Source organism: Mugil cephalus, chromosome 11 (assembly GCF_022458985.1).
Source record: "Mugil cephalus isolate CIBA_MC_2020 chromosome 11, CIBA_Mcephalus_1.1, whole genome shotgun sequence".
In the NCBI taxonomy this organism is placed as follows: Eukaryota; Metazoa; Chordata; class Actinopteri; order Mugiliformes; family Mugilidae; genus Mugil; species Mugil cephalus.
Window position 1 is genome coordinate 27,724,104 of NC_061780.1, and position 11,179 is coordinate 27,735,282.

General features: G+C 47.1%; 2 protein-coding genes and 1 long non-coding RNA gene across 11 annotated transcripts; 1 reads left to right on the forward strand and 2 right to left on the reverse strand.

Annotated features, from left to right (window-relative positions):
* Positions 1–840: 840 nt before the first annotated feature.
* Positions 841–3,011, reverse strand: LOC125016287 (zinc transporter ZIP1-like). Its single transcript, XM_047598691.1, has 3 exons — positions 2,748–3,011; positions 2,032–2,162; positions 841–1,811 (listed from the first exon to the last, which is right to left on the reverse strand). The coding sequence occupies exons 1-3, from the start codon at positions 2,896–2,898 to the stop codon at positions 1,161–1,163; spliced, it is 933 nt and encodes a 310-aa protein (XP_047454647.1). The 5' UTR covers positions 2,899–3,011; the 3' UTR covers positions 841–1,160.
* Positions 3,012–3,151: 140 nt separating this feature from the next.
* On the reverse strand, positions 3,152–4,712 carry LOC125016911. The gene is made up of 3 exons (XR_007113790.1): positions 4,632–4,712; positions 3,489–3,613; positions 3,152–3,373 (listed from the first exon to the last, which is right to left on the reverse strand). It is a non-coding gene; the product is annotated as an uncharacterized LOC125016911 (long non-coding RNA).
* Positions 4,713–4,742: 30 nt separating this feature from the next.
* Positions 4,743–11,179, forward strand: creb3l4 (cAMP responsive element binding protein 3-like 4). 9 transcript variants are annotated; one of them, XM_047599674.1, is made up of 11 exons: positions 4,743–4,883; positions 4,981–5,061; positions 6,110–6,235; positions 6,502–6,721; positions 7,394–7,491; positions 7,569–7,646; positions 8,098–8,204; positions 9,338–9,406; positions 9,951–10,035; positions 10,119–10,212; positions 10,288–11,179. In XM_047599674.1, exons 3-11 carry the CDS (start codon positions 6,113–6,115, stop codon positions 10,518–10,520), a joined length of 1,107 nt encoding a protein of 368 aa, XP_047455630.1. In that variant the 5' UTR covers positions 4,743–4,883; positions 4,981–5,061; positions 6,110–6,112; the 3' UTR covers positions 10,521–11,179. The 9 variants fall into 9 exon arrangements, with proteins under 9 accessions (XP_047455630.1, XP_047455625.1, XP_047455624.1 ...); XM_047599669.1 differs by having other exon boundaries at positions 4,981–5,046; positions 6,107–6,235; XM_047599668.1 differs by having other exon boundaries at positions 4,981–5,045.

An 11,179-nucleotide genomic window follows, 5' to 3' on the forward strand; every position in this document is an offset into this window, starting at 1 on the left:
AATATAAATATAATGTCGTGAAAAAAGTCGACCTTAAAACCGGCGGCACCATAACAAAGAGTATTAGGGCTTAATTAATAATTAATAATAATGAAGAATATAATGTTTTCAGGGTGCGGATATAAATTATACGGGACTGTTGCATGGCATCTTTTTTCATCATGCACTTCGGGAAAAGGTCGAAATGTCGAGAGTAAAATAAAAGAGCATTAGAGCTTAAATAATAATTCATAATTACGTAAGTACGGAAGAATATTAGGGCCACCCATGAAAAACATGAGAGGCGGTAGGTTTTCTTTTCATCATGATCTGCGAGAATAAACATTGTAACCGGCGGTGCCACAGAGAAGGGCTTAATTAATCATATTTAACAATATACAATTGTATTGTGGTTATTTTTGCAGTTATACTGTGGATATATTAAGCTTTTCATCGTGCGCGAGAAAAAAAAAGTCGAAATATAATGTCAAGAATGAAACCGTGAGCTCTTCCGTGTGGAACCGGAACGTGAACGTGACTTTTAATAAGAGCAATAAAAATAAGAATGAAGCGGGTGAAGCGCAGGTGGAGGTGGGGGCTGGTTTCTATGGTAACAGGGCGCTGCTCGGTCTTTTAGTTTTTGTTTTTTGGGTTTTTTTACATCCTGTCAAATATGGAGCAGCTATGGTCGATGAGAGCGGGAGTAGCAGGGCGACACCTGGTGGCGAAGATCAGGTACTGCAGGAGGAGGAGGAAGAGGAGGAGGAGGAGGAGGAAGAACTGTGACGTTCCTCATTATTTGAACTTTTTCAAATTTAAATCCTTTCTCGGTTGAAATAATAAAAAGAGTCTGACACTAAATCATCTTTATATTTTATTCCAAACTCCAATCATTAAAACCTTTATTTAGAAGGAGCGAACAGGAAGTCATCAATAAATCGTACAAAACATTTTCAGAAGTTTAATGTAGTTTAAAAAAAAAAAACAGTTTTCATTAGAAAAATAAATTCATTGTAGTCACAGAGGAAAACGTCTCAAAACGACTTCTAGAAACAAAGAGAAACTGAATGGACCCTGGTACAGATGAGTTTACACCAGAGAAGAACATGAGGAGTCGTTTCAGTAACTTCAGCTTCTTAATGACACCAGAGTTCATCCAGACTCTGCTTGTGTCGCCGTGGTTACAGCCTGATGAAGAGCACGCCGGTCACCGTGGTGAAGCCCCCGAGCAGCGCCGCCATCTTGGGGATGCGGCGGCCCCGGGGGGAGGACAGCTCGTGGGGGAGGATCTCCATGAAGGTGACGTAGAAGAAGGTCCCCACCGCCAGCCCCTCCAGCGTGGACCGCGCCAGCCGTAACCGTGGCGACGCCTTGCTCGCCATCAGGGCCACGCCCACCCCGACGCCCAGGGGAGACATGGCGGCGAAGGCCAGCAGACACGCGGCCACCACCGAGCGGCGCAGGCGGCCTCGGATCAGCTGGAAGGAGAGGCTGAAGGCCACCACGCTCTTATGGATCACCAGGGCCAGCACCATCTCCAGCACCTCCTCCCCCTCCTCCAGGAGGCCCACGGCCAAACCCTCAAACACAGAGTGGACCGACAGAGACAGGACCAGGACCAGGGCCCTCAGGACCGACTCCGTCTCCATGGGGGCGGGGCCAGAGGAGTCTGCCAGGAGGGCACGGCGCTCCTCCCCCTGAGAGGAGGAGGAGGAGGAGGAGGAGGAGGAGGAGGAGGAGGACTGTTCCCTGAAGGCCAGAACGATCTGCTCCAGAACCAGAACCAGGAAGAAACCCATCGCCATGATGAACTCTGGGAGAGGGAAGTGGAGCTGGAGGAGGAGGAATAAACTTCATTACCCAGAATCCAACATGTTTCCATTCTCAATGTACGTCTCCACCTGCTACATTAGCCGCTACATTAGCTGCTACATTAGCCGCTACATTAGCCGCTAACGCTCCTCCCTGAGGCAGGATATGACGACAACTAGTCACAGACAAAAACCAGAAGCAGACATGAGACCAGCTGATTGAGGAGGAGGCGTGTCTCACCGTGATGCCGGCGTTGCCGAAGGCCTCGGTGATGCCCTGCAGGTAATCAGGAAGCAGGTCCAGGAGGCAGGTAGCCAGAAAAACTCCTCCAGCAAAACAGCTGATCAGACTGAGCAGGAAGCGACGGACGTCTGAAACACAAACAAACCCTGAACCCTGAGAACAGCTGATCACACCCAGAGACTCATCCATCAACCCCTGGACCTGGACCAGACCTGGACCAGACCTGGACCCAGAGTCTCTAGAAACACCACAGAGCTCACATGTTCTCCAAAGGTTCTAGTGAAACAGAACCAGGTCCAGTCTCCATCTGGACATTAGGATCAAACCAAAGAACCAAAGTTCCTCCACGTTGGGTTTTTACCTCTTAAAGTGAATCTGGCTCCAATGCTAAGCAATGCTAAGCTAACCTTCACTACTAGATGGCTGCATTGTGTGTATTATCTGTAGTGGCACCATTAGACCACTAGATGGAGACTAAAGGTTCAGATTCTATGAGTCCAGTCTCCATGTGGTTCATAGCTGATGTAGAATCATGAGGACAGACTCTAAAGGAGCCAGATGATAAAAACTAGATCAGGTTCATTAGTTCATGACATATGGAGACAGAAGAAGAAGTCCATCTGAGTGTTTTCTCCGTTAGCTGAGGCTAGCTGGTTAGCTCCAGAGTAGCTTCTCTAGTTTCTAATGACTCCCAGTGAAGAGTCCGGTTCTACCTGGGTCCACGTTGCAGCGTCCGGCTCCTCGGATGATGCAGAACGGGATGAATCCAAAGATCAGAGTAACGGACAGAAGCACGGCCAGAGCTCCCAGTTTGATCTCCAGAGACGGGACGTCCGCACGGTTCATCTGCAGCACGGGCGCCATCTTCACCCAGGACCAGGACCAGGACCAGGACCAGGACCAGGATCAGGATCAGGACCGGCACCAGGACCAGGACCGGCACCAGGACCAGGACCAGGACCAGGACCAGGACCAGGACCAGGATCAGGACCGGCACCAGGACCAGGACCGGCACCAGGACCAGGACCAGGACCAGGACCAGGACCAGGACCAGGATCAGGACCGGCACCAGGACCAGGACCGGCACCAGGACCAGGACCAGGACCAGGACCAGGACCAGGACCAGGACCAGAGTCTGGAGGCACAGCCAGGACCAGGACCAGGACCAGGATCAGGACCAGGACCAGAGTCTGGAGGCACAGCCAGGACCAGGACCAGGACCAGGATCAGGACCAGGACCAGAGTCTGGGGAAAAACCAGTGCTAAGTAAATCCCCGAGCTGCCGTTTGTATCAGGTCTGGACCTGGTTCAGGTTTTATCTTCTGAGTCAGATCTGGTGCTTAAAGAATGAAAACATAGAAGCTTTGTCCAACGGAGCCTTTTATTTTTAAGGCGTTTACTGGCGTGTTAGTTGAACTGAATATTAATTTAAATAATATAAATAGGTGTCTTACCTTCCAGTTGGTCTCCAGGTCTTCAGGGTTCAGGGTTCTGGTCTCTGGTCTCTGGTTTCTGGTTTCTCTGCTCTACATGTTTCTCCGGGAAGTGGTGAGTCAGTCCTGATCAGCTGATCCGGTTCCTGTAAAGTTCACCAGGACAACACTGCTCCTCTCTTCCCTTTTTCCAGAATAAATCAACACCAGTTCACTAAGGACTCAATGTGAACATTAATAAGTAAATAAAGATTCATTTGCATTAATAAAATAGCTTCTAATCTCAGAAACTAATGGAATAACAAACATTTTACGTTCAGGCACCAATAAGTGGAAAATGACTCATTTTAATGTTGAGCATCAGAATGAAGGAAGGAAGTTCACTGAGAACAAACGTGTGGCTGATAACATGCTCTTATTTTGGAGGTCAGAGCTCTTGGTTTCCTGTGTTAATGTCGAACTCTTTAACCAAAAGTCAGAAACTTTCCAGAAGAAAATTGTGAAATGGACCCGTGGGTTTTATGTTGACGGGTCCGAGGTCAAAGGTTGTAAACAGTCTCAGCTCTTCTTCGCTGGTTAAAATACGTTTAAAGCTCCTGACAAACACGGGAGAAGAAGAAGAAGAAGAAGAAGAACTCTGCTCTGAAGACTCGAAACATCCGTCTGGAACCAGGTTCCTGGACGTGTTGATGCTGTTTTTGTCACCGTGAGATTATAAACGCTGTTATCTGCTCAACTCAATAAAAACAGCAGAATCACACGCTGGACATAAACCACAGAGTCTCAGCAAATATCTGAAAGTCAGAGGTTGGACTTCAAACTCTGGAAGAAACTGCAGATTTAACAAATCCTTAAACTGACCCACATGGAGTCACCAGTCAGTAAATAATTAGACGATCCTCATAAATAAAATACAGGTCTATAGAATTCATTCATTCATGTTTTGGTTCATTTTACAGTACAAAGTATATATATAATGTTTCGTTTAGCTTTGTTACATTATTGTATGTATTTTCTACGTTATCTAACTTCAGATTTAAACAGACGACAAGTAAAAATGGAAATAAAAAGAAATAGAAAAATAGAATAAATGAATAAAGGAGTTTTTTCTTTTCATTACTCTGGCTGTAAAAGTGGTAAAAGCTCAAATAAACATGAACCAACCAGAAACAGCTTCAAAATTAAAATAGAAAATCGTCGTATTCATGACCGATTTCATTTCCGTATCTCCTCCCTCCAGTCCAGCAGGGGGCGCTGATTCACCTCAGACGGTTTAACTACCGCCGTTAAAACAAAGGAAGAAGTGACTGAGCTGCGGTAGCAGAAGAAGAAGAAGAAGAAGAAGAAGAAGAAGAAGAAGAAGGCGGAAGTAAACCAGCTCCGCTCTGTCCTCGGTACGAGAGCTCAGGATCTTCAGTAAGACTCGTAATTAATGTTAATTAATGTTTATTAGTCTTTATTATTGTTTATTTCTCATCATTGGTCTTAATTGATTTTAATGAATGTGTGTTAGTGAGATGACGATGAAGAAACAACGAGTCTGAACCGAAAACAGCAGCAGCAGCAGCAGCAGCAGCAGTGAGTATTAATATCAGTGAGTATTAGTATCAGTGAGTATTAGTATCAGTGAGTATCAGTATCAGTGAGTATCAGTATCAGTGAGTATTAGTATCAGTGAGTATTAGTATCAGTGAGTATTAGTATCAGTGAGTATTAGTATCAGTGAGTATTAGTATCAGTGAGTATTAATATCAGTGAGTATTAATATCAGTGAGTATTAGTATCAGTGAGTATTAGTATCAGTGAGTATCAGTATCAGTGAGTATCAGTATCAGTGAGTATTAGTATCAGTGAGTATTAGTATCAGTGAGTATTAGTATCAGTGAGTATTAGTATCAGTGAGTATTAGTATCAGTGAGTATTAATATCAGTGAGTATTAATATCAGTGAGTATTAGTATCAGTGAGTATTAATATCAGTGAGTATTAATATCAGTGAGTATTAATATCAGTGAGTATTAATATCAGTGAGTATTAGTATCAGTGAGTATCAGACTCGTTAAACTCAGTCTGCTCTAGTTCCACATTAAAACCGATTCATCTGTTTGTTTGTTTGTTTGTTTGTGTATTTATCCACATAAACAAACAAACACAGTAGAATGACCTGGTTATTGATCAGGTACCTGGAGCCAATCAGAGCCTCCGGATCAGCTCATTAGTGACCTGTCAGACTCATTGATTGATTGGTTGGTTGGTGGATGTGATTGGCTGAGGACTGATCAGCTGACGTCCTGGACCGTTTACCTGTCCCTCCGGTTAACTGTCTGTGGGACCGGTTGTGGGCGTGTCTCTACCAGGACGTCCTGTCCCGTGTTTGTCCTCACTCTTTACTCTGGGCGTGTGTGTGTGTGTGTGTGTGTGTGTGTGTGTGTGTGTGTGTGTGTGTGTGTGAACCTGTCTCTGTGTAGTTGTGAGGACCGGTCCCAGACTGAGGACATTTCAGGGCTAACGTCTGGGACGTCTCCAGCTGTTCATTCATTAGTGGCTGGATTCTAGTCGGAGGAAAGGGGCGGGGCTTCATGCATGTGTTTCAGGACCGTCCCTGTCCTCTGTCCTCTGTCCTCACCGTCCTCGTGTCCCCAGGTGATGGACGCAGAGAGCGGAGAGCTGTTTGTTGACAGCTGGACGTTGGACACTCTGTCCTCCTCCGAGCTCGTCTTCAGCCAATCAGAGAAGCCCCTGCAGGACTGGACCGTGGACCCCAACTGTGTGAGTCTCACACACATCACATACACTCACCGGCCACTTCATTAGGTGCATCACAGGTGGCTTCAGGTGTGGATCAGCTGTAGAAATGTCCAGGTTAGATTTACATCCTAAGGTTGGTTCAACATGTTCCTCCTGGATCTGATGGTTCTAGTCTGGTTTTAGCTCCAACGTGTTCACACAGTTTGTCAGAATGAAAAAAGGTGCAGAGTTTTGACAGGAAGTAGAGTCAGGCTGTTCCTAATAAAGTGGCTGATCGTGATGGACAGACGCTGGCTGACAGTGAGTCTGAGGACGTCCTCGCTGCCGTCGATCCTAACGAGGTCTTCCCCAGCGGGACGCCGTCCGACGACGGCTCGGTCCCAGAGAGCCCCGTCACCATGGCGACAGCCCAGCCGGTCACCATCTACCAGGTGGTCTATGACATCAGTGGAGTGGGTGGAGCCAAGACGTCGCCTGGACAAGAGAACGTGATTTCAATAGAGCTCGGTGAGTTGGTTCATTATGACGTCATCAATAAAAGGACGAATGTTAATGAATGTTAACCCCCCCCCCCCCCCCACACACACTCACACACACTCACACTCACACACACTCACACTCACACACTCACACACACACACACACACACACACACACACAACACACTCACACTCACACACACCACACACACACACACACACACTCACACACACACACAACTCACACACACACACACACTCACACACACACACTCACACTCACACCCTCCACACACACACACACACACTCACACACTCACACACTCACACACACACACTCACACTCACACACTCACACACACTCCACCACACACACACTACACACCACACACACTCACACCTCACACACACCACACACTCACACTCACACCACACACTCACACTCACACTCACACACTACACACACACACACTCACCACTCACACACACACCACACACTCACACCACACACTCACACACACCACACACACTCACACTACATCACACTCACACACATCACACACACCACTCACAACTACCACACTCACACACCACCACCACACTCACACACCACTCACACCCCACTACACCACACACTCACACACACACACACTCACACACACACACACTCACACACACACACACTCACACACACACACAGACCAGTGGAAGTCTCAGCTGCTGCTTTCAGACTCGTGTGTCGTCAGCGAGCTCCCGGCCTCCGTGGTGGCGCCCCCCGCAGGCCTGGACCCCGACCTGGTGAGATCTGGTCTCTGGATGCGTGTGCAGCCCGGAGCTGGAGGACTGGAGGACTCACTCTTCTTCTACTGTTGCAGCTGGAGCTGACGGAGGAGGAGCAGAAGCTTCTGGTTCAGGAAGGAGTGACTCTGCCCGGCATCCTCCCTCTCACCAAGGTCAGAGACTCTGGAGGAGGATCTCAGCTTCAGACCTGGTCTACGAGTCGTCTGTGAATCGTCCATGTCTGAGATTAGTAAAGTAATAATTAACCATAAATGAGCTGAACCCTGGTCCTGGTCCACAGAGAACCAGACTCTCTGGTCTTTGTTTCTGTCTCATGTCTCATGTCTCGTCCTGAAGACGTTTAATGAATGAAAGTGTGGACAGATGTTAGGGAGCAGAGACACGTTCATTCAGACCAGGATGAACCCGTTAACTCCTTCATGTGTTCATCAGGTCCAGATCAACAGACTCTGATGTAGAGTTTCTGATCCAGTAGAAAGTCAGAGACACAACCATGGACATTAGAGGACAACTCGGCCGTAGGGGGGGTATCTGGACCAGGTCCCAGGTAGAACTGGTCCCTTTAATGAGACAATGATCAGTGACTCTGGACTTTTCTCTCAGGCCGAGGAACGAATCCTGAAGAGAGTTCGGAGGAAAATCCGCAACAAGCAGTCGGCTCAGGACAGCAGGAGGAGGAGGAAGGAGTACATCGATGGTCTGGAGACCAGGTACCGGCCCGGGGATGGAGGGATGCTAGGCTAGGCTAACAGTCCAGTCTGTCCTCCAGGGACAGAGCAGTGGAAGGTGGACGTCTCTGTCGAGTCACAGTAGTTATTATTGTTTTTACTCTTTTATCATTAAAGCAGCAGCTTGATTCAGAGAGTTTAGTCTTATAGTCGCTGGTCTTCATGGTTTTCCAGCTTCAGTCTTTCTGGGCTTCAGTTAATGTTTGATGGACCTTTTTAAACCGGTCAGTATTTCTATCTTTTAATAGTGATTATGTCCAGTTGTTGGAAATGAGGAAATGTCACCGAGCATTTACTGACTTCATTCTACGTTCACACGAGTTTAAATTGGTTTGGTAAAATGAACATTGGGCTCCATGTAAACACAGATAGAGAGAAACATGAGAAACATTTTATTTGCTGGTGGAGTCTGGTTCAGACAATAAGACTCGAAACATCCTGAAAGTCAACAAAGACAAAACAAACACTGATATTAGACTAAAATGATGTTTAGTGGACAGATGAGACCAGAGTAGAATAGTTTGGTTTAAATGTTTGGAGATGAACCAACACTGCATTCCAGCATCAGAACCTCATCCCTCCATGACACATGGGGGCGCTAATGTCCTGGTTTGGGCCTGTTCTGCTGCATCTGCTCATCATTGATGGACCAATGAACTGTGAATTCTACCAGTGAACTCTGAAAGAAAATGTCAGGACATGAGTCCATGAGCTGAATGTGAAGAGAAACTGGGTCATGGAGGAAGACAAGGAGCCCAAGAACACCAGTGGTTCTCCAGAAGAACCAGATGAATGTTTAGGAACAAGTCAAAGTCCTGACCTTCATCCAGTAGAAATGTTGGAGCATCAGCTGATGAGAGGAAACCACCAACATCTCACAACTCAGCTGGTTCTGATCTGAATGGGATCAGATTAGACCCTGATCAGCTGTTACAGGAACATTTATTCTGAAGGACTCACAGACTCACACACTGGAGCAGTTTAACAGAATAATTCTGGTTCTTTGTTGACTCCCAGGATGTTTTGAGTATTTTTATGAAGACGTGTGTAATAGACTCTTTATGACCTGAGCTGAGTGTGCGAACAGCCTGTTGTGAGTCTTTGTGTGTTCTCAGGGCGGCGGCGTGTTCGGCTCAGAACAAAGAGCTGCAGAGGACGGTGGAACAGCTGGAGAAACACAACACGTAAGATCAATACTAATGATTCATGAGTTCATCCATTAGTCTGATCATTAACCCTTCACCCACTCTACAGTTCAGCCCCAGAGCCTGAGAAATGTTTTAATGTTTTAATGTTCCTGAGTTAAATCCAGATGAATGAATGTCTCATGTCTGGTCCTGGTCTCATATCTTGGTCCTGGTCTCATATCTGGTCCTGGTCTCATATCTTGGTCCTGGTCTCATATCTGGTTCTGGTCTCATATCTGGTTCCTGGTCCTTAAACTAATGTAAACATGTATTTGTCACATCAGAAACATGAGGACACTTGTTCTTCTTCATGGTTCCTAATAAACCAGGTCAGAGGGGGGACCTTGTAGACCACATTAGACCTGACAATGTTTCCTGGATCTTCTCTGATTGGCTCAATGAAAACCACATGACAGTAAACCTCAGTGAGAGGAACCAGGAACCACGTTACCACACATGGTTCCAGGTCTGTGGAGGGTTAATGTGTGGACTCGGTCTGCAGGGGGCGCTGTGGGCTGGTTTAACTCTGGTGTGTTCTCAGGTCTCTGCTGGCTCAGCTCCAACAGCTCCAGTCTCTGATCAAACAGACCGTCAGTAAAGGAGCTCAGACCAGCACCTGTTTACTGGTAGGAGATCCTCCATGTGATGAGGTCGGACTCGTTCATCCTGTCACACATGAACCAGTGAACGTTGTGTTTGTCGGTCACAGATCATCCTGGTGTCTCTGGGTCTCATCATTTTGCCGAGTTTCAGTCCATTCAGACGCGACCTGTCTTCAGACGACGACTCCAGACCGATGGGAGGTCAGTCCACAATCACCCTCTCACCTGGTTCATCCGCTCATATAGAGTCTGAGTCCTGGTTCTGTCTGTCTCCAGTTCTCTCCAGGAACATCCTGACTGAGCCTTCGTCCTCACAGTCGCCCCCTCCTGGTGAAGCTGAGTCCGACTCGTCCCCGTCGCCTCCAGACGACGTTCAGGACCTGACGGAGACCCGGGAGAACCCTGGTGGAGGACTCCAGGAAGGCGACCAATCAGGGAACAGCTCGGTCCTGGTTCTGAGTCGAGGAAACCAGGATCCGACCAAACCGGGCCACGCTGACGAGATGTAGACGTTCAGATCTGGGGCTGTTCTGAAAGCTTTAAGGGTTCAAACGGTTTTTAAACTTTATTTAGGGTTTAGGGAAACTCTGATGTCTGTGTGACGCTAGCACCGGGGTTAGCTTAGCATAAAGACTGGAAGGAGAGGGAACCTGTTAGCCTGCTAACTGTTAGCCAAACAGTTTAATCTGAAAAAAACCTGGACCCGTGTTCCTAAAGATTCAAAGTCTAAGAAAAAGAAACTAGAACCCTGATGTTTTCTCAGAGTTGTTCCTAGATGGAGGTAGAGATGAAAGGTTCCTGAAGAAGGTTCTGCAGTGAGATGTGCTGAGAGCAGGGAGGAGAACTTTAAGAGGCTTAGAGAGGAGAACATGGTGGAAAGAAGAGGAGGAGAGATGTTCTCCTGGAGCAGGAATCCAGCCCCTGAGACATTTTACCTGGTTAATACCACGTGGAACACTAAGGAACACGGGTCCTGGCTCCTGTTCCTGGAGCTAACTGCGCTGTTAGCATGGAGGCTCCTGCAGATGCTAATGCTAACCGATGCTAATGAGGCTAACGCAGTGTATCTGAACTCTGGAAGAGGAAGTGTTTGTTAAAGTGCCATTATGACCTCTGACCTGATCAGAGATGTTCAGTTTTTAATTAAAAGGAAACGATTGATGATTAA